Source organism: Acomys minous, assembly GCF_964271855.1.
Source record: "Acomys minous genome assembly, chromosome: 9".
Lineage (NCBI taxonomy): Eukaryota > Metazoa > Chordata > Mammalia > Rodentia > Muridae > Acomys > Acomys minous.
In genome coordinates this window covers 77,108,152-77,130,720 of record NC_140490.1, presented here as the reverse complement: position 1 = coordinate 77,130,720, position 22,569 = coordinate 77,108,152, and the positions used below count along the sequence as shown (strand labels likewise).

Sequence of the window (22,569 nt, the reverse complement as noted above, 5' to 3'; positions counted from 1 at the left end):
TGGGGAAGTTCTTCTCTGCACCCAGCTAACTTGCCTCTCAGCCACAGGCTGCACATACATACGCATACTTATCCACTGCTCCACCCATGGTAGTCTGCAGCCAAGCAAATAGAGCTAAGTCCAGTATGCATGTTTGGTGTTGTTTGAGGTCAGAGTTTGGTAGGTAGAGTGACAGGCTCTCTAACCCTCCAGAGCAGTGATGTGGGAACAGTGTGGCTGAGAAGGGTGACAGTGAGTTGTGAATGGAGAATTCAGTGCCTTAGCTGACCTCAAGAGAGGAAACAAGGGAACTTTAGGGGTGGGAGGTGTAGATTTATGAATAGGACTCAATCGGTGTTGAATACTTCCTCCTTGATTGAGTTTTACTTGAAGGGAAGGTGCTGGCATCTTCTGGAGGCCCTATCCCCCCACCACGTCCTCCCCAGCAGCAGTTCAGCACGTCACTCCTTGCCTCTCTTCCCGCCCTGTGTTGTGGTGTGTGTGTGTGTGTGTCTGTCTGTCTGTCTGTCTGTCTGTCTGTCTGTCTGTCTTAGGGCAGTGCTTTCTGCACACACTCAATGCACACCGCAGTAGGAATGCCCAGTCTCTACTCTGATGTGCCAGATTCCTGGAATCCACCTTTCTTCTGCCCTCAGGGGTACATGTGTGGTTGCTATGTGATGCTCTTAGGTCTGGTTCTGCGCCCCTCCCTCCCTCCCTCCCTCCCTCCCTCCCTCCCTCCCTCCCTCCCCCCCCTCCTTCCCTAGTTCCTCATTCTGTACAGCCCCGTTGGGTTTTCTCACTGTGCTTTCTCAGTGCCAGGGACAGTACAGCAGAGGACAGGACATAGGCAGTAGAGGGAAGCACAGAGATCCTACCCTCAGAAGGTGCATTTCAGAGGGGGTGGGGTTATTCTTAAATAATAGGGTGAAGACCTTTCAAAGGAAAGTACTCAGCTGAGAAAACACAGATAGTTTAAGCAGAAGTGTATTGTATCAAAGAAAACTGATAGTACACTTCAGAGAAAGAGTAGAGCAGGCTAACCCAGATGGGTAGAGGCTAACCCATATGGGTGAAAGCAGCCCAGTAGGTCCTGTGTTGCAGACTTTTACAGAGGTGTGTGTACATGCACATGCTCCCTGATCGTGGTGGTCTTACCCAGTATTCCTTTCCATGATTTTCTTGAAAAGCCCACAAGTGGAGTCAAGGGTGTGAGGGTGACCCGGCTGTGACATCTGTTGCTACATTAATCGCCAGAGTTAATTTGGCTGCTCTGTCTGGCTAGGCAGCTGTCCCCTACCTCCCTCATTGGTCTGCAACCATCTCTCCTGAGGCTGTACACTTAGGAAGTTGAAGAAGACAGCCTTCCAGGATGTAGAAGGATGACCTTCCACTGTTGGGGAGGACCATTCTTAGGTCAAAGGTAGCCGCACTCCCTGAGCCTCCAAACAGGCTCTTAAAGGGCATCAAAACCACTATGTGAATGATGTTATGATGTCCTTGGTTCCCTCACCCCTAACTCCCTGTCTTCTTAGTCTTATGGTCACCAATAAGAAAGCAAGACACTCAAGAGTTGGAGCTGGAGAGATGGCTCAGCAGTTAGGAGCACTGGCTCCTCTTCCAGAGGACCCAGTTCAACTCCTAACATACACATGGCAGCTCACAACTATCTGTAACTCTAATTTCAGGGGCACCAACAGACACACCTGCAGGCAAAACATCAATACATATAAAATAAAAATAAACCATTAAAAAAAAAGAAACGCAAAAGTCTTTTAAGCAGTAAATGATCTTCTTGCAATATAATAGGTACGTACAAGAAAAATGGAACAAAGAATAGGTTGCCAGAGAGGGCATCACTGGATGGAGGAGGAGCCACAGAACATGGGAGAGAGAGAGAGAGAGAGAGAGAGAGAGAGAGAGAGAGAGAGAGAGAGACAGAGAGAGACAGAGAGAGACAGAGAGAGACAGAGAGAGAGAGAGCATCACAGGGTGGAGGAGGAGCCACAGAACATGGGAGAGAGAGAGAGAGGGAGAGAGAGAGAGAGAGAGGGCATCACTGGATGGAGGAAGAGCCACAGAACATGGGAGAGAGCATCACAGGGTGGAGGAGGAGCCACAGAACATGAGAGAGAGCATCACAGGATGAAGGAGGAGCCACGGAACATGGGAGAGAGCATCACAGGATGGAGGAAGAGCCACAGAACATGGGAGAAAGCATCACAGGGTGGAGGAGGAGCCACAGAACATGAGAGAGAGCATCACAGGGTGGAGGAGGAGCCACAGAACATGAGAGAGAGCATCACAGGATGAAGGAGGAGCCACGGAACATGAGAGAGAGCATCACAGGATGGAGGAGGAGCCACAGAACATGGGAGAGAGCATTACAGGGTGGAGGAGGAGCCACAGAACATGAGAGAGAGAGAGAGAGAGAGAGAGAGAGAGAGAGAGGGAGGGAGGGAGGGAGGGGGAGAGAGAGAGAGAGAGAGAGAGAGAGAGAGAGAGAGAGAGAGAGAGCATCACAGGATGGAGGAGGAGCCACAGAACATGAGAGAGAGAGAGAGGGAGGGAGGGAGGGAGGGAGGGAGGGAGAGAGAGAGAGAGAGAGAGAGAGAGAGAGAGAGAGAGAGAGAGCATCACAGGGTGGAGGAGGAGCCACAGAACATGGGAGAGAGCATCACAGGATGGAGGAGGAGCCACAGAACATGAGAGAGAGAGAGAGAGGGAGGGAGGGAGGGAGGGAGGGAGGGAGGGAGAGAGAGAGAGAGAGAGAGAGAGAGAGAGAGAGAGCATCACAGGGTGGAGGAGGAGCCACAGAACATGGGAGAGAGCATCACAGGATGGAGGAGGAGCCACAGAACATGAGAGAGAGAGAGAGAGAGAGAGAGAGAGAGAGAGAGCGCATCACAGGGTGGAGGAGGAGCCACAGAACATGGGAGAGAGCATTACAGGGTGGAGGAGGAGCCACAGAACATGGAGAGAGCATCACAGGATGAAGGAGGAGCCACGGAACATGAGAGAGAGAGAGAGAGAGAGAGAGAGAGAGAGAGAGAGAGAGAGCATCACAGGATGAAGGAGGAGCCACAGAACATGAGAGAGAACATCACAGGGTGGAGGAGGAGCCACAGAACATGGGAGAGAGCATCACAGGATGGAGGAGGAGCCATGGAACATGAGAGAGAGAGCTTTTTCTTACTCTGAAATAAACCCTTCACACTGGGATCCTCAGAAGAACCGCTGTGCTGGTTTTCTGTCTCTGTGACAAATACCTGGCATGAACAAGGGGAAATTTACTCGGCTCTGGGCTTCTGAGGTTTCAGCCCATGGCAGCTCCATTGCCATGGGCCTGTGTTGAGGCACAACAGCAGAAGGTGTGCCCTTCACAGGCATGTCCTCAGTGATCCACTGCCTGCAACTTGGCACTGCCTCCCAAAGTAGTGTCACCAAGACCTCAGCATATGAGTCTGTGGGGACTACTTCATACGCAGATGCAGACCCTGGTCCAGTGACTCCAGACAGCCAGGTACCAGCTAGAGGCTAGGAAACCCAGCGCCATGGTTGGAGGCAGGGTGAACACCCTTGGAAATCAGCCAGGCTGGAAGGTGCTGCCGGTGTATTTCTTATCCTTGCAGTTCAGTCTGTCTGTAGAGGCACCATTGATCCAGCAGCAGCTCCCATGTCTAGCTGTGTAAACTTTGGACCACATTGTGAAATACAACTTCTTCGGTTTCCAACACAGTGGAACTGGATTAGGAATCTGTGTATGTCACCAGGTTTGGGAAACTGAGGCTTAGGCCCTTGCTCCTGGGTCTTATATCTCCTCTCTTGCCGCTGTCCCATTGGGCTCACCTGTCCCTATGTCACCATGCAGGATGGTGACCGGTGAGAACAGCACAGCACCACACCTATAGGAGCCAGGGTCTCCTCTCCAGGCTCAATTGCACACCTCCTTTCCCCTGCTTTGAGAAGAGCAGGCTTCTCTACAGGAGATCCCACCACTCACCCCCAAGAGCCACCCCTCCTCAGAGCTCACAGACCCCCAGTGCATTCTTTCACACCACAGCTTCCTCCCATGACAGCAACAGCTCTGAGAAGCTGAGTGGAGAGACACAGACCCAAGTCGCCATCAGACGTTTGACCAAAACATGGCCCTGGGATGGTTGGTAAATGGCGATTCTCAACCTGTTGGGTTAATGCCTAGTTTAGGGAAACATACCCCGTGTCTGAGGGGGGATTCCAGTGGCAGTTACTCTATGGAGGCTCCAGTGTAATCAATGTCCCTTCATGGGTGCACAGTAACAGCATTATCGCAAAGGGAAGGGCCATTTGGAGTGTGTCACCTAGAGCCTCTGTCCTCCCCTAGCCCTTTCCTGTGTCACCTCTCTCTGCCTCCTGCCCACCATGAGGTGAACAGAACCCTGAGAAACTGTGAGCTAAAAGAAATAATCCCTCTCTAAAATGTTGTGTCCAGGGTCAAGTCACAGAAATGATAAGCTAACACATCTTAGTGGAAAGGAAGGAAGGAAGGAAAGAAGGGAGGGAGGGAGGGAGGGAGGGAGGGAGGGAGGGAGAAAGGAAGGAGGGAAGGAAGGAAGGAAGGAAGGAAGGAGGGAAGGAAGGAAGGAAGGAAGGAGGGAAGGAAGGAAGGAAGGGAGGAAGGAAGGAAGGAAGGCTGCCTGGCTGATGCTCAGTGCAGCAGTATCTGCCACTTCTCCATCACCTGGGAAGGCAGAAGGTCACCCTTTCAGAAAGACACTCAACAGTGGGTCCCTGACACAGAGATCAGTCACTGTCATGTGGGAGAGAATGGAATTCGTCCCTGCTCTCCTCCGGTCCAGCCTAACACTGTCTGTGCTCCTGTACTCAGGGACAGGTCACTGTGAGCAGATCTGCGTTGTTTCAGGTCGTCATTGAGCTGTCAGCACTTTGAAGAACTAGCCTGGGCAGCTTGCACATCTTTCCTGGAAAATATCTAGGTCACTCCCAGACTTGTTTCGTGTGTCCCATTTTTTTTTCTCCACTACTGCTAAAATATTCTCTCCCATGCATAGAGTACTTGAGCAACATAAATGAGTCTTGTCTGCAGAGAAAACCACCGCGGAGAGCTCATTGTACTGTGTGTAACAGGTGACTCAGTGTTGCGTCGGCGGTAGCAGCCATCGGAGCCTGTGCTTCCTCGCTCTCCTGAGGCCGTTGTCTTCTACTAGTCACTTGGCGTGATACATTCTTTGAATCCAGAATGAAAACTACACTCGTAAGCCTTTTCTTCCAGGGCCAAGCTATTAACTTGGTCTCTGTTCTCAAGAGGAGGAGGAAGGCACGTGACAGCATCTGCCAGACCGCGAATCTGTCAGTTTGTGTCATTGGCTTTGTTCCCACTGGCAGCATTTTGTTTGGTTATCATCATCTTGGGGAAAGAGGATGGCAAAGACAATGCAGAAAAATGGAACTTTGGTTGAGTCACCCAGATAATTGAAAATGGAAATAGAATTTGTAGCAAGCATGGCTCCTTGTGTATTTTCCCATCTGAGGAATACCTCCTCATGATGCTCAAGCTACATCTCTAGGCCCAGAAACCAACCTATTCTACTCCTCAGCACGGCCCACAAGCCATTCTGAAGCCACAGTGGGCACTGTGTGCCCCAGAAGAAGTGCCTGATTAGAACTAAACTAAACTTATCTCTACCTTGTCTATGAACCAGCTTTGTCCAGTGTGTCCATTCTCCATGTGGTACTACCTAGTAGTCACTTAGTAGCCACCTCAGATACCAAATTGTCACAGCATCTGTGTTCAGGAAAGACTAACCTTCTTCATAGGTGTGTATGCATGGGAAATCCCACAGCACAGACAACCGATGGCTTCAGGCATTCACTGGGGGGTCTTGAAACGTACTTCCTGCAGATACGGAGGATGACTGGATTTGGGTGGAGACAGACACTGGCAGAAGAAAGGTGCAAAGAGGAGGCCTGAATAAGATGTGCACAGATGCAAGTCGAACCACATTTGCTTGGCTGATGTGGAAAGTCCTTAGTCAAAGACAGGATAAATGTTGGCTTCTGGTTTGTTAACCTGAAGTTTCCTCTTGCTGTTGATGTTGAATTTAATTTGCTTAGATGCGAGCCCTGGGCACAAGAGCTACCAGGGCTAGGGCTGATGTGGGATGCTTGCTTTGCATGTACCAGGCCTGAGGAGACATGGAGGAACCTGAAATACATGTTGCTAAGTGAGAGAAGCCAGTCTGACAAAGCTGCAGACTGTGGTCCTAGCTACATGACATTTTAGAAAATTCAAAACTATGGAGACAGTAAAAGTGTCAGCAGTTGGGGCCAACATGATAACTCAGTGGGCAGAGGCACTCGATGCTAAGCCTGGTGGTCTGAGTTCTACCCCCAAAGCACAGGTAAAGGCAAAAAGGAGAGAGTCAACTTCACAGTTGTTCTCCTACCTCCCCATGTGCCATAACACATGCATGCCCAAATTTACACATCTTGTATACACAACAATAAGTAAACAGACACTTTTTAAGATTACTAATTACCAAGGGGAGGGAAAGGTGGCTAGAGAGTGTAAGAGAGCTTCTAAGGCCAAGAGTACCCTGCCAGGTGCCATCCAGGTGAATACGTGTTCCACGTTTGTGTAGACCGGCCTACAGAATGCGCACTCCAAGAGTGAGCCCTGGTGCAAACTTGTCAGTGTTGGTTGTCTGTCACAAATGCCTGGCTGGTGCGGAGTGCTAATTGTGGGGGAGACCGTGTGGAGCGCATAGGAACTCTGTGCTTTCCGCTCAGTTTTGCAGTGAATCCGAAACGGCTATAAAGCTAAGTGGAGCGCGGTGACACATTTATGTAATCCCCGCCCTTGGGAAACGAAGGCAAGAGGATCAATTCCAAGCCAGCTTCAACTACATATTGAGTTTGATGCCAACCTGAGTGCCATGACATATCCCTCCCTCCTACCCCCCCCCCAAAAAAAAAGAAAAAAAAAGGAGAAGGAGGCAGTTGGGGGTGTGGCTCAGTTGGTAGAATGCTTGCCTAGCAAACAAAGCTCAAGGACTTAACCCCTGCCGTACCCAGACCAGGCAGAGTGGCCCATGCCTATGATCCAAGCACTTAGGCGGTAGAAACAGGAGGATCAGAAGGTCAAGGTCATCCCTGCCTACGCTGTGAGTTTAAGGCCACACTAACATCTATGATGTTCCTCTCTCAAGAAAAAAAATAATAAGTCTGTGTTTTAAAAGAGCTGTGGAAGTAGGAAAAGAAGTTTGGGGTTGGGGGTTGAGGGTTGGGGGGTGAGAACGCTGTCCCAGGGCAAGAAGGGAGTGTGGGGAAGGGATGCTCCTGGGTCTACATGTCTGTTTCCAAATGACATGCTTCCTCCGTCCCTGTTCTAAACAAGAATGTCGTCTGGTATGCCGCCTCTACAGCCTGGCAGCTGTCTACGCCAACCAGAGCCTCTCACAATGGGTCCTTAGCCGACTCCTGCTTCTCCATGGATCCCCTCAGGGGCCAGCTGTTCCCAGGCTGCGGACAGTCAGCCTGTGTTACAGCATCCCTAAGCACCGCGCCTCCTCAGCAGGCCTTTTCTGCCACTCAGGAGCCTGTCCTCAGTGGCACCATAAGCCAGGGCACATTGACAGCAGACAAAGGAATCTGCAGAGGTGTGGTGGTGGGGACAGCAGACCAAGCTTTGAGCTGCCTTAGTGCAATCCTGAGAGAACTCACCTGAAGCAAGTGAAACAGAAAGTAAATTCATAAAGTGTAGAGTCTTCAAACTTTGAAATAAAGTAAACATGTTTTTTAAAAAAAAAGATGGATTCTCAGGCCAGGGAGATGGCTCAGAGGTTAAGAGCACTGCCTGTTCTTCCAGAGGTCCTGAGCTCAATTGCCAGCAACCACATGGTGGCTGACAACCATCTATAATGAGATCTGGTGCCCTCTTCTGGCAAGCCAGGCACACATGCAGGTAGACCATTGTATACATAATAAATAGATAAATCAAAAGAGAGAGAGAGAGAGAGAGAGAGAGAGAGAGAGAGAGAATTTTTTTAAAGGATGGATTCTCCATGGATCTGAAAATTAATGGTTTGCCCTAAGAATCTTGATAGGAAATTCATCCTTCTTCAATAGTACCAGGATCTGGACTACAAAAGCATTGTTCTTTCCTCAATTAAAATTGCACGGAAAATTCAAAACTTACTATTTTTCTCCAAATGCCACTTCCCATTGTAAAAATAGATTTTCTGTGGACACAATGTCCTGTGAGAACTTGAAATAATCTGAGGTACCAGACTGTCTTTCCTGGCCTGCCATAACCGAGGCCTTCAAACTTGTTTGCTCTAGCTATGTCTGCCCTAAAGACCTCAGGATCTCCACCCCCTCCCCAGCATTCAGTTTTATGACTACAGATTTCAGATGTCTGTTCTGTCCCTTTGCTGTGGACTCAGGCACAGAATAGAAGCAGTAATCCCACTTCTCCCTCGTCACCTTGGACAGCCAGGGATGCAGCAACAGAAGAGACATGAAGACACTCCCCCGCCCTTGTTGGGATGCTGGTTGGTAGAGAGACCAAGAGTGAGTGTGTTGTGGCAGGTTGAGGTGGAGTGGTCAGGAAAGATGTCCTGGAGGTCATGAGAGCTGACCAGGGGTGAATTAGAAAAGAACATCAACAGGGTGAGTGACTTACAGAGTGTCTAGGATGGAGACGCCCACAGCATCCCCTCCCTCAGCTGACAACTGCAGCTGACACTCCAGAAAAACAGAGATGGCAAGCAATGATCTGAGGGCTCCAAAAAGCACAGGAAAGTATGTGGATTGTGCCAGAGGCGCAACACAAGAGAAGCCACCCAAACAAAGATGCGTCTCCTGTCTGTTTTGTCCCAGCCTCCATGGCATGGCCCCAGTGCCTGGAAGGAAGCTGGCGGAGTTCTGTGAGGGAGCCACACCTTTCTAGATAGAAGACTGGGACATGTGTGGTCCTTTCCTTCTCCTCTCACAGCTTTGCTCTGTGATGAGGTGGCAGCACTTTGGACTGTAGCTTTAAGATGAACCCTCGCTTTCCCAGCAAGGAAGCGGGAAAGGGGTTCCTTTGACGTAGAATGTGTGGGAGAAATCCTGGAGAGGGAAAGTGGGAGACTAGGGTCATCTAATTCTTTCTAGCAACCACAGAATTGCTGCCTCATCTCAGCATGTGTTTGGGACAGGCCCAAATATGCAAAAGCCTTGAGAAAAGAACGGTTGATATTGCCACTGAAAGCGCATCAAACCTCTGAATGTCATGTGCATGTAATTGCAAAGGCTTTAAAACTGAGATTGGAGTCATGGCTAATCTAACAGAACACACGCCTCTACATATCTGGAGAGTCAAAGGGGATATCGCAAAAGAAATTAGAAAATACTTTGAATTCATATAAATTTGTATGGTGTTCAACTAAAGCTATGTTTACAGGGAATCTTATATCATTCAGAGCTTATTTTAAAAAAGAATGACCCTGGATCATTGACAGTGCTCATCTGAATAAACTAAAAGATAGAGAGAGAGATGGAGAGAAAAATAAACCCAAAAGCAGCAGAGGAAGGAAACAATAAACAGGAAAAAAACACTAAAACTTTAGAACACAAAAATAATACTTTAAAAAATAAAAACAAATAAAAAGAAATCAAAACTAATTCTTTGAAAACATCTGTAACATTAACCCTCTAGGCAGACTCAGACAAAAAGATACACACTACCAGTGTCAGGTGTGAAAGAGGAGGCATCACTACAGATCCTACAAATATTAAAAGGCAAATGTTAGAAAGAACTTGATGAGCACAGGCAAGATGTCTCTTCAGGTAAAGGCACTTGCTGCCAAGTTGGATGATCTGAGTTCAGTTCCTGCAAACAACATGGTGTAAAGAGAAAACCAACTCTCACAGGTTGTATTCTGACGTACACATGCACGTTCATGCCCCACCATCAGTAATTGTTTTTCTTTTTTGGTTTTTCAAGACAGGGTTTCTCAACTGTACCTACCAGAATAATGGGTAAGAGGGGAGGACATCCTATTGAAACTTTAGGTGTGAGAAGCCTGGGAGAAAGAGGAAATGGAAGGATCCAGTGGGTCCTGGAAAACTACAGGCGAGTCTGGGCCCTGGGGTCCTCCGCAAACTGTGGCAACAGCCAAGAAAAAAATAGGCAGTAAAAACCTTGAACCCCTACCCGGACTAGCCGATGGACATTCTCCACTGTTGAGTGGAGAAGAAGATCTAACTCTCACACAAACTCTGGTGCCCCATATTTGATCATGTCCCTTGGATGGAGATGCCTGGTGGCACTCAGAGGAAAGATAATAGGTCACCAAGGAGAGACTTGATACCGTATGAGCATATTCAGGGGGGAGGAGATCCCCCTCAGACACAGACATAGGGGAGGGGAGTAGGGGGGGGAAGTGGGAGGAAGGGAGGGATGGGAGGATACATGGGATGGGCTAACAACTGAGATGTAATATGTATAAATTAATAAAAATGTATTAAAAAAAAAAAGACAGGGTTTCTCTGTCTTGACAGCTCTGGCTGTCCTGGACTTGCTTTGTAGACCAGGCTGGCTTCACAGTGATCCATCTGCCTCTGCCTCCTGAGTACTGGGATTAAAGGCGTGCACCACCATACCCAGAAATTTTTTAAAAGATTTATTTATAATTATGTGTATAGTGCTCCGCCTGCATGTACACCTGCAGGCCAGAAGAGGGCATCAGATCACATTATAGATGGTTGTGAGCCATCATGTGGTTGCTGGGAATTGAACTCATGATCTCTGGAAGAGCAGTCAGTGTTCTTAACCACTGAGCCATCTCTCCAGCCCCCCAGCAATCTTTTTACGTTCCTAAACTCAACAGCTTTGATTAAATGTCTGAACTCTATGGAAGATACACTCAAAGCTAGTACAAGAAGTAGAAAACGTGAATAGACCTAATTCTACTAACAAATGTGAATTTGTTGTTTAAACAACAACAAAAATGTAAAAACACATATATTTGTGGGAAAAGGTCTAGCAAGGCCTTGATACCTTGAGAAGCTCTGAGGGAACTGTCCTTTTCCAAGCTTGTGGAGGCTGATCACAAACTTGGCCCCAATTCCCCTTCAAGGTTACAGACATAGCATTTACAAGTCTATCTCTGATTCTCACCAAGTCACTTATAACGACCCCGTAGCCCAGTGGATAATCCATGACAACCTTAATATCTTAATATCAGCTAGTCAACAGCACTGATCCCATCTGCTACTTTAATTCCTCTGTGTCAGGTGGCACAGCATGTTCACAGAGTCCAGGGAGAAAGTCCAGAGGAAAGCCATTATTCTGCTACCATCACCTGGAAACCAGATAAGATAGTACATGTCAGCTACGTTGCCAGGCAACCTACTTACAGTAAAGATGGGCCCTGGTTGGTAAGTAACATTCGGCCCTGGAGCAGCCAGGAATGAGCCTCAAATACGGGATGTAGATATCACTTTGAGCTTCTTCGTCCTGTGTTTGTTTGGCATCTGTGTGAGAGTCGCTATAATTGGATCAGGAGATGCCACAATGTAGGTTGAATAACTGAGACTCACATTGTAAAATGTATCAAAGTTCCCTGTCACAGTATTTAATTTGCACAGTGGTTCATGTTGGAATAGTTGAGGAATCATGATCCTGTGAGGAGGTTGTGGGGACAGTGTGCCCATTCAGATCCAGGTCCTGGTCACCACGGTAAAGTGACACCTATTGCCCTTCAGGGGTGAGGATATTCAACTGAATCTCAAGATGCCTGGGAAATAACGACATTGGTCATGTGATACTAAAATGCACCTTTGGGCATTTGAGAACGAATAAAGCTGTGCTCCACAGGCTGGAGAGGAACTTGAACTCTCCTACTTGTAGCTGAGGAGCTGTTGGCCATTGCTGGCTTCTGGGGGAGGGGCAGTATAGTTCCTGGTAGGTCAACCATTCTCCAGTGGATATCCCCATACCCAGGAGTGTATGGGCAGCACAAATGGAGTTGGTGGGCTATTAAAAAAAAGAGAGAGAGACATGAACTTGGGAGGGAGGGAGTGGGGGAGGTGGGTCTGAGAAGAGTAAGGGGAGGAGTAGGAGCAAAGATCATCAAAATACATTGTATACACATATGAAATAAAAAGTAAACAACATTATTTTTAAAGGCAATGTAGAAATTAAACAAACATAGTAAAAGATAAACAGTTGTTTAAACTAGTTGATAGAGATAAAGTTGTTTGATCTCTTTTTTCTACTTTGCTATATTTAAAACATATCATGCTTAAAACTAAGAACATGAATCCTTAGGTGTTGAAAACTGCTCACTGGCTCTCATTTACTCCTTCCCTTTTTTCTTATTGAGACAAGGTGTTACTAAGTAGCCTCCAGCCTCAAATTCAGCATCCTCCTGTCCCCAGCCGGAGTGCTTGCCTCCACTCTTGGCGGCTGGCACGCTTCCCTTCTGCCATGGTTATAACTTCTAGTGAATTTGCAGCTCCCTTCCCTCTCAGTCCTGTATCACCGCAAGTGTGACATCCCTTATTGGCCGCTCTGAGGTATTTATTCAGTGTGTGACCTCCTTGTGGCAACTCAGTCCTATTTATCCAAAAGCTGTGTTGGAAGAACTGTAAGTGCAGACATCCCCTGCTTGTGATGGGCAGCTTCCTAACTGGCTAAGAGGAAAACATACTTAGCACACACCGCTCAGACATTGCTGTCACCATGGCACAGGACATCATTGCCTGCAACACCTCTGTGCTAGGTGACTGCACTCACTGCCACTGCCCACGGGTGTTTTTTTCCAGTACTGGGGCTCTTGTCTGTGATCTTGAACATGCCAGACAAGGGCTCTCCCTCTGAGATACAGCCCCCAGCCAACAGTCATGCCTCATTGCTTACCATTGGCTGGATAAAAGGCTCCAGTTCAAAAGTGGCTTGTACGGCTGTGTACTGCCCCAGACCATGGGAATCCAGGGCTCAATAGGTGACATTTCTGAATGCAGGAAAAACCTCTGTTCCACTTTTTTCCACAAGGACTCCCTGTGGCTGGTCTACAACAGAACCTGATGGGGAGGGTGTCACCTGCCTTACATGGCTGCTTGCAGCTCCTTCCACTAAAATCCAACAGAAGTTTGAATCTGTGCAATAGACACCATGCAACCCAGAAGCATGACGCTGACTGCTCCAGGCCCCAGATGTTAGACCCACTCATGCAAGAAAATCTTTATATTATACCTTAAGTATGACCCTGACCCTCAGTCCTTCTGAGTCTGACAATGCCTTTGTAAGCCAGCTGGGTTTTCACAACTCTGTACAGTGAGCTCTACTGAAACACCACATTGGCTAGTGAGGGGCAGTGTTGCTATGACAGAGAGACTCAGCGTGCGACTTGATGCAGGTGGAAGTGTCTACCTCTCTGATGTGTAGGCCTGGTGGTGAGAGCCAGGCTGACAGAAATGCACGTGAGGTTTCCAGCAGCACAGCTCTTCCTGGCATTCCTCCTTGTCATGTCTCTGGGCTGTGGTCCTCAGCCTGTCAGCATGTCACCTGGAAAGATTGTTAAACTGCTTCCTACTCCTAGGGTACTTCACTTGTTCAGTAAGTCAGAGCTGAGTGCAAGATTTGCATGTTTAAGTGAGGAGCAATGTGTTCTGGTTGTCAGTTTCAGAGGTTTCAGTCCAGTGGTCAGGAAAGCATGGCAGATAGCTCAGTTTGTGGCTGGGAGAGAGCATGGCAGAAGCAGAGCATATGGACCAGAACGCTGAACATCTGCTTTTCCACCATACATCAAGGGATGCTGATGTTGCTGGCCCAGGGACTGGCTACTATACATTTGTTTTACCGGGGCACTAGGGACACAGAAGACAATAAAGCAGGGCCACTGGGGCTAGAGAAATGGCTGAGCACTTAAGGGCACCAGATAATTGTCCAAAGGACCTGGGTTCAGTTCCCAGCACCCACAGATTATCTTATAATTAGCTGTAACTCCAGTTCCATGTGGATCTGATGGCCTTTTCTGGCCTCCATGGGCACTAGGCACAAAAGTGGTGCAGAAACACATGTGAACAAATCATCTCTACACTTAAAAATAAATAAAATAAACTGGACACTGTGATGCATGCATTTAATCCCAGCACTCAGGAGGCAGAGGCAGGAGGATCTCAGTGAGGCCAGTGTGGTCTTCAAAGTGAGTCCAGGACAGCCAAGGCTACATAAAGAAACCCTTTCTTGAAAAACCAAAAAAAAAAAAAAAAACCCAAACAAACAAAAACAAACAAACAAAAAACAACTAGAGATCAAAGGAGGCTGAATCCCCTTACTACCAAACACCTCTTACAATTTAAGAAATGGTGATGAGGGGCTGGAGAGATGGCTCCACAGTTAAGAGGCTTGAATGCACTTACTGCTCTTGCAGAGGACCTGTTTGGTTCCCAGCACATACACAACACCTCACAACCATTTGTAACTCCAGTTCCAAGGGACCCCACACCCTCTTCTGATCTCCTCCAGTTCTGCACACATTCAGTACACATCAACTCATGCAGGCACAAACATATGCACATAAAAATAATGAAATTATTTTGAAAACAATGGTAAGATGTGAGGACAATGCCTGAAAGGGTCTCGCTGGGAGTGATGTGTGAAACACTTTCTGAGCATTGGATGGAAGGTGAGGTGCCAACACCAAGTGCATGAGCAGTGATTATCCGGCCTTTTTTCCTGAGATGCTGTTTCTCGTGGCCAGAATTCATTAAAATACCTGGGGAGGCCAGTGGTCCTGTGACAGTGAGGGCCATGGAACAACAGCACTTCTCTACCTCTGCAGCTGTCTCAGTGTCTCCTGGGAAGTGCCTTCATGTCAGGCCCACTTAACAGGCAGCTCTGTACAAAACTGTCACTGTGTCACACTGTTTGTGTTCAAGAAAAAGCTGACCTTTTTCATTGGTATATATGAATAGGGAAACCTAAAGCATGTATAGGGTTCGTTGTGGTCTATGATTTTAGGTATCCCCTATGTACATGTTTACATATACACACACACTTTTCCATTTTTCCTTTGGTCTTCTCCCCCCCCCCCCCCCCCCCCCCCCCCCCCCCCCCCCGCACAGAGTCTCTCTCTCTCTCTCTCTCTCTCTCTCTCTCTCTCTCTCAAGATAGCCTGTAGTGCTGGTTTCAACAGCACATATACTAAAATTGGAACAATACAGAGAAGATTAGCAAGGCCCCCGAGCAAGGATGACATACACATTCATGAAGTGTTCCATATTTTTGTATATGTAAAAAAACAAAAAATGTTTAATTAATTTTTAAAAGTTATCAATTTAAAAAAAGATAGCCTGTAACAGGTAATCCCTCTGCCTCAGTCTCTCAAGTTCTGAGACTACAGCCAAGCATGAATAACTCACACTTTTAAAAAAAGATTTAGTTTTACTTTGTGTGTGTGTGTGCCTGAACATATTTATGTGCACCGTGTACATGCTTGGTGCCTGCAGAGGCCAGAAAAGGACATTAGATCCTCAGGAAGTGGACTTACAAACTGTTATGAGCAGCAATGTGGGTGCTGGGAACTGGACCTGGGTCCTCTGCAAGAACAGCCAGGGCTGTTAACCTCTGAATCTCACATATATTTTTATGGTAAGGAAAAAAAAAACATGTTTTGGATGGAGATACCCCAGTGAAACAGATTCATCTGTATAGTTGGTAGCTGTCAGTTATTATGATTTTTAAAATTCCTGCAAGCTCTTTGCTCTTGGCACTCTAGCATGACAGGAGGAAAAGGCAGGGAGCTGGGCACATGGCTGTGCTCAAAGCAAAGTTGTCCTGAAAGGCTCAGGGTGGCCTTGCCTTGAGGTTGTGTCCAGTCTGCTTCACATCAGCTTGGAGTTTCTCTTCATCCTTCAGTTCATTTATTTCCCCCAAGGCTGGTCTGAGAGTCCCTGGACTTACAGACAACTGGGGGAGCCTGGGAAAGACCCTGAGGGTAACATAGATGTTTATGTTTCAGGAGCGTTCCACAGCAGGGCCCTGATTCAGCCTCTTCGGACAGCCAGCTGCTGCTGCTCCCAGTGTCCCGTGCCTGGGCCTGGACCACCTCTCAAGCAGGTAAGAACGGTTCTCTGCAGAGCAGTAAGGTGAGACTTGGGGGAGCAGGGTCCCCAAGGCAGCAGACGTTCCTCGCGCCATCACGCAGCCCTAGACTCCCTCTCCCCATAGCAGACCTGGGAACACTATTCGCCAAGGCAAATGGAAGGTGTGATGACTCCTACCATTCTGAAAATCCTTGCCCTGTCCTGAGACAGGCAATATCAACAGCCCTGGGATGAAACTGCCTCATCCTGGTACCCATCTTAAGTTGCCACTCACTGAGTTGTGAGCCACTGATGTAGCCTGCCAGAGGTCCCTAGATGACCTGTCAGTGTAAGTGTGCTTGTGTGCCCAAGGAGACTGAGCTGGAGGCCTGAGGGTGGCACTGAACAGTTGGCTCATTTTTCCTTTTGCCTCACCTTCCTGGAGGCCAAGCGCCCACTCAGTATCCCCTGGAGCCAGCATGGATGTCCGGCTTTGTCACTGCCCCTGTTGTGGAATTGCTGTTCTCTCAGCATTGCCACCATTACCTTCTTCATCAGAGCAGCTGCAACTACTCAGAAGACTCTAAAGTCCTCATAGGAGGAGAGGGAGGAGGGGGGAGAAGGGGAGGAGGGGGAGGAGGAGGAGAGGGAGGGGAAGGAGGAGGAGAGGGAGGGGAAGGAGGAGGGTCATCAGACCACTCCCGAGCTTCAGCCACTCCCTTCAAATGCTGAATGTAATTCCGCCCCAGCTGTCTGGACTCTGAGGCGCTAGAGTAGATGGGGTGGGAAGTTAACTGAAGAGGAAATCTATCTACATCTGTGGAAAAGTCGTCATCCATGTTGGGATGGGATTGATCGGTGATACAGCTGCTCTGAGGTCACAGGGATCTAGTAAGCAAGCCCCATACACTAATCGGTTTGCCAGGCTAAACTAGTGGGAGTTTTACTTTGTCCTGTGTTGGGGGAAACACCATCTCTCCAGGAAATGTTCGTGTCCCACCTCTGTTTGCCTCGAGTCCATTTCTTCTTAGATATTCACACAGGTATTGTACAGGCCACTGGTAGGCTTAGAAAAGCAGAAGGGTCAGGCAAGTGGAGCCTAAAAGACACCTGGCCGGGTGGGGGAGGGGACAACCTGACGTCTCCCTCTTGATCTGCCTTTAAATGCTCTTCTGTGTCTGGCTCCAGTTAGCAAAAGCTGTTTCCTCCCACACTTTCAGCCATCCTAAGTGGCTTGCTCACCACTATGTCGGCTCCTCTCTGCCCCTCTCTCAGGCTGGGCAAAGTAGGGAGGGATCTCTACCCCAGGATGCATTGGTTCAGGAGAAGTGGGGGGGGGGGTAGGGGTAGGGGGACCAAGGCTGGGGCTGGCTGGGAGGTCCCTGGAATTCAAACTCCCAGTTACTTGTGGCTCTCCTCTTTTTTCTGGGTGAAGGTTTCCAAGTAAGATATGAAGCCACACCTGCTGAACTCTAATTTGCACAGCTGATCTAGCTAATACCCAGAAAGCCTTGTCTGGAAAAAAAAAAAGGTTCATGAGCGAATGCCATTGCATAGTGCTGCAGACCCTTGGTGCTGCCATTCTCTCTCCCCAAGGGTAGTGGGCACTCAGTGATCCCAACCTTGGCCTCTGCTCACTCCGCACCTAGGGACCAGTGTCCGTTACGTTTGTGTTTGCCTGACTTCAGCCCTACACTGTGATCACTAGTCTCCCTCAAGCATTAGCCATGTGGTGTAGATGTGTGTTGGATCAGGGAGAATTTCTTCCTCTTTTTCTTCCTTCCTTCCTTTCTTTGTGTTTGTTTGTTTGTTTGTTTCAAGACAAGGTTTTTCTGAATAGCGTTGGCTGTCCTAGACTTGCTTCGTAGACCAAGCTGGCCTCGAACTCACAGCAATCCACCTGCCTCTGCCTGCTTGAGTGCTGCGAATTAGAAGTGTGTGCCACCATGTCAGGCTTCTTCCTCTTTCTAAAAGAAAAATCTGGCTGGGATGGAGAAGCTGCAGGTGGTGTAGGTAGGAGAAGCGGGAAGGGGCCCCCCTCCCCTGGCACAGCAGCACCCCTACCCTTCCGCTGTTGTCACTTGCAGGGAGCACAGAATGAAAGAAGGCATGTCTAATAACAGCACCACCAGCATCTCCCAGGCCAGGAAAGCCGTGGAACAGCTGAAGATGGAAGCCTGCATGGACAGGGTGAAGGTAACCTCGCTCAGCATCTTTCCCCCGGTTCCAGAGTGGCCTGGTGAGGCTCAGTTCCCCAACAGAGGAACAGCCTCAGTGGGCTTTGTGTGCCTGTTGTGGAGCTCTGGACCTGCCCACGGGGCTCCCATGATGCAGTAGCCAGTGTATGTGGATTCCGTACGAAGGCACCAAAAATAGACTGTCCTTTTCACCAGCTGTGTTTAACTGTTGTCACACAATAAGAAGAGTGGAAGAGAAGAGTCGGCTCATGAGATCAGCCACATTGTACTCCCTAGGGTAGTGATAGAGGTTAGACAGCAACACGTTTCTGGACAGGCACAGCGGGGGCTGACACACTGAATCAAGCTTGTGTGTATTAAATACTCCCTGTGGGGAGGTGAAGGGAAAAGCCTGCCACCTCTCACCAGGGGTGTTCGGTCCCTTCCCACTGGCATTACAGCAGGGAGGTCAAGCTGTAGTTTCCACAGATGCCGTGTAGACTGAGGCACATAGAGACAAGTCGGAGGCTTGGTGTGTGTAGCTCTGAACTGCAGCCGGCTTCTGGTTGTGATAAGGTTAGAAGGACACCCCTTCCCTCAGGGATGATGCCAGGGCACTGGAGCCCACCACCCCTGTGGTGTTGCTCAAACATGTGGTACTCCCCCGCCCCTTGCCATGACAGCATGCCTGAGGAAAGCTGCTCAAGGGAGGAAGGGCTTGTTCTGGCCCGTGGTTTGAGGGTACAGTCCACCTCAGTGGGAAGATGTGGTATGTGGTGTGAGAGTGGCTTCCAGCTGGCCAGGGCATGAGGCGTTGGGTCATGTGGCATCTGGTCAGGGAGCAGAGGGCTGAGTGCTGTGCTCAGCCTATTTCCTCCTTTTTACTTAGCCCAGAACCGCAGTCTGTGGGCTAGTATGGAGTGTCCTCAATTAAACCTCCCTGGAAACCCAGAGGTGTGTCTCCTAGGTGATTCCCAAACCCAGGCAAGTCAGAAGGACATTAGCCATCGTGACACTGGGGTACAAATCCCTAAACCCTTAAAGGCTTCCCCTCGCGTTAGAGCAGTGGTTCTCAACCCGTGGGTCGCGACCCCTGAGCAACCTTCAATCTCCAAAAATATTTATGTTATAAGTCATAATGGTACCAACCTTACAGCTTTGAAATAGTGATGCTAGTTGAGGGGCGGCACTGGTTAAAGGGTGGCAGCTGCAGGACGGTGGAGAGTTACCACTGCACCAGAGTGTGGCTCAGCAGCCCCGCTCTCCCCTTTGCAAGCAGAGTGACTCTTTCCCCTGTAGCTCATGGCATGGTGGGTCCTGGGGGACAGGAAATGTACACAGAACTTGATATACAAGCCTATGGGACAAGGGCAGCCCCGCTCTCCCCTTTGCAAGCAGAGTGACTCTTTCCCCTGTAGCTCATGGCATGGTGGGTCCTGGGGGACAGGAAATGTACACAGAACTTGATATACAAGCCTATGGGACAAGGAAGGAGCATGACGCTGTGCATGTTGGTATAAACAGACCTGTCATGCGAGCACCAGCATCTTGTATGTGCTGGCACTGGCTGTGCTGTCATCTGGATCTTGTGTCCTCCAAAGGCCCAGTGTTAGAGGCTTGGACCTCGGTATAGTGCTCCTGAAAGGGTTAGGAGCAAGAGGCAAGGCCTTCTTGGACGGGTTAGGTCACTGGGGATGTCAGACTCTGGTCTATTCTTTTTTAGAATTTTAATTATTGTTGTTGTTGTTATTATCATTATTTGTGTGTGTGCATGTGCACATAAGTCAGAAGACAACTTTGTGTAGTCAGCTCTCTCCTACCTCTTCCATGGACTCTAAGGCTCTAGCCCAGGGCCAGGCTCACACCTCAAGCATCTTACCTGCTGATCTGCCTTGACAGCCTACTGGTCTTTTCTTTTTGTAGCTGGTTTGTTCTAGTTTATTCAGACACGTCCTCACTCTGTTGCCTACACTGGCTTTAAATTCACACTGTAACTCTAATTCACTGTATAGCCCGGGTTGACCTTGAACTCACAGTGAGCTCCCTGCCTCACCCTGACCAAGTGCCAGCTCTATGAGCATACACCACCACACCCAGCTTCCTCTCTTCTCTGCGACATGGCTACAAGGTGAATAGCTTTGCTGTGCCATCGCCGCCACCCTGATGTGCTGTCCCCTGAAACTGAGTTGTTTGCCTCAGGTATGTGCTATGGCAGCAGAGGCTGCCAACCACAGACAGCCAATCAGGTATCAGTCCTTGGCACGCAGGCCAGAGAAAGGAGTGAAGTCAGCACCCAGAGAGCCATAGGAAATAGGGGTTCTAGAGACTGAATGAGACTTCAGAGGTGTGCGGCAGACAGGCCGTGGCCAGCCATGCAAAGACAGGAACTTTCTGCCCGGGGAGGCCGTGGTGAGAACATCGCTGAGCAAGGTTCCGCATAGCGGGGGCCAGGGCTTCAGAGTGAGCAGATGTCTCCACCGTAGTGAGCAGAGCTGTGGGCTGGCCTTAGGCCAGCGACTGGATTTGAACAAGCCACCTGCTGAGCTGCTGGGGAGAGGGCCCTGTGTGCACAAGCACAGATCACAGAGCAGCGATGGATGGATGGCAGGTATTTGAGGTGAATGGCCCGTGGCTGTAGATCTGGTTGTTAGGGGAGGCAGCTGCAGCTGTGAGTTGGGCAGCTGCAGCTGAGGTAGTGAGAAGAGGTAAACACACCAAGACAGCAAATGGAGTGTGGAAAGGGAGCACGGAACACTAGGCAGAGGGAAGAGCGGGCCAGCCACGCACTGAGCCAGAGGGCCAGGTCAGGGGAAGACAGATCATCTCCAGCCATAGAGAGTCCCAGAGACTGTGTCCCCATGGAGTCTTTTGGGCACACATACAGTTCTAATGGGAGGAGAATCATAAATCATGCCAGAGGCGTTGGAGAGGCAGCATAGTGCTGCGCCTGCAGGGCCCCTGTGGGGGAAGAAGCTAATTCTGGCTCCACTGATGCCAGCGCATTGTGGAGTGGGCCAGAAACTGGCCTGTGGGGCTCAGAAGCAAAACGCAGAGTTCTCAGGGAGGAGAGAGGCCCCAGCTGTCTGAGAAGGTGCCTAGGTATGCACCACCAGCCCTACAGTGGCATATCTGCTTGGTTCTTGATTTTTGTCCTTGAACTTGTTGTTGTTTTCGAAACTGGCCTCAAACTGGGTATGTAAACAAGGATAATTATAATCACCTGACCTTCCTGCCTCCATCTCCCAAATGGTAGGGTGACAGATACATATAACCTTGCACAGGATTGTTGTGGTAAAATACATAGAACACACAGTTTCCCGTTAAACCATTTTAAATGAATTGCAATGTTCAGGCCCAGTGATGTTTGCAGCCACTCTTGATTTCCAAGAACTTCATCTTCCCAACCAGAAATTTATCCTCATTCTCGCCCTGCCCCAGCCCTAGAACTACTGTCCTGCTGTCACTGTGATCTCATCTAAGTGGAAACATGTAATGCCTGTCACTTATCTAGCACAGCATCCTTGGAGTTCACGCATGCTGCACCATGCATCAGCATCTTCAGTGGCTGAATGTTTCATTCTGTATATCCAGAATGCATACAGATGCATACAGACACACACACACACACACACACACACACACACACACACACGCACGCACATGCACACACATACACACACAGACACAAACACACAGACACAGACACACACATAGACACAGACACACACACATAGACACACACACACATACACACAGACACACACACATAGACACAGACACACACACACATACACACACATACACAGACACAAACATACAGACACACACACACATAGACACAGACACACACACATAGACACACACACACACATAGACACAGACACACACACATAGACACAGACACACACACACACACACACGCACACACATACACACACATACACAGACACACACACACACATAGACACAGACACACACACACACACACAGAGTGTGTGAACCAATACCTGATTTCTTTATGAAAAATGGTCCTAGGCCAGGCACATATCTCTGCTACCTGCCCCCTACCCACTGCTACAGAGGTCATCCGAGAGGCTATATGGCAGCCTGCTGCTGATTCTGCTGCTCAGGTCTATGCCTCCCCTCTGGTTCTCCCAGTGGCTTGCTGAGCACAGCAAGTTGAGTTCCAAGATAAATATGGCATAGTGATTTGCTGTCAGGCATATAATATTAAGAATTATCTCTGCTGCTGGCTCTCACTGCAGGCTTCAGCATGCTAGTCCGTCTGGCCCACTTCAGAGGCATGTGTTTACTCCAAAATGGGGCATGGCCAAAA

General features: G+C 48.9%; 1 protein-coding gene across 2 annotated transcripts in view; it reads left to right on the top strand.

The window, feature by feature from the left end:
- GNG4 (G protein subunit gamma 4) overlaps positions 1-22,569 on the top strand; it is a 43,066-nt gene that overhangs the window by 3,949 nt on the left and 16,548 nt on the right. Inside the window, exons 2-3 of one of the 2 annotated variants that reach the window (XM_084796676.1) lie at positions 15,993-16,090; positions 18,144-18,252. In XM_084796676.1, the coding sequence (XP_084652802.1) occupies positions 18,154-18,252 (99 nt within the window). In that variant the 5' untranslated portion in view covers positions 15,993-16,090; positions 18,144-18,153. Of the gene's footprint in view, positions 1-15,992; positions 16,091-16,780; positions 16,948-18,143; positions 18,253-22,569 lie in introns of those variants that run through there. The other variant, XM_084796677.1, reaches the window with a different exon arrangement.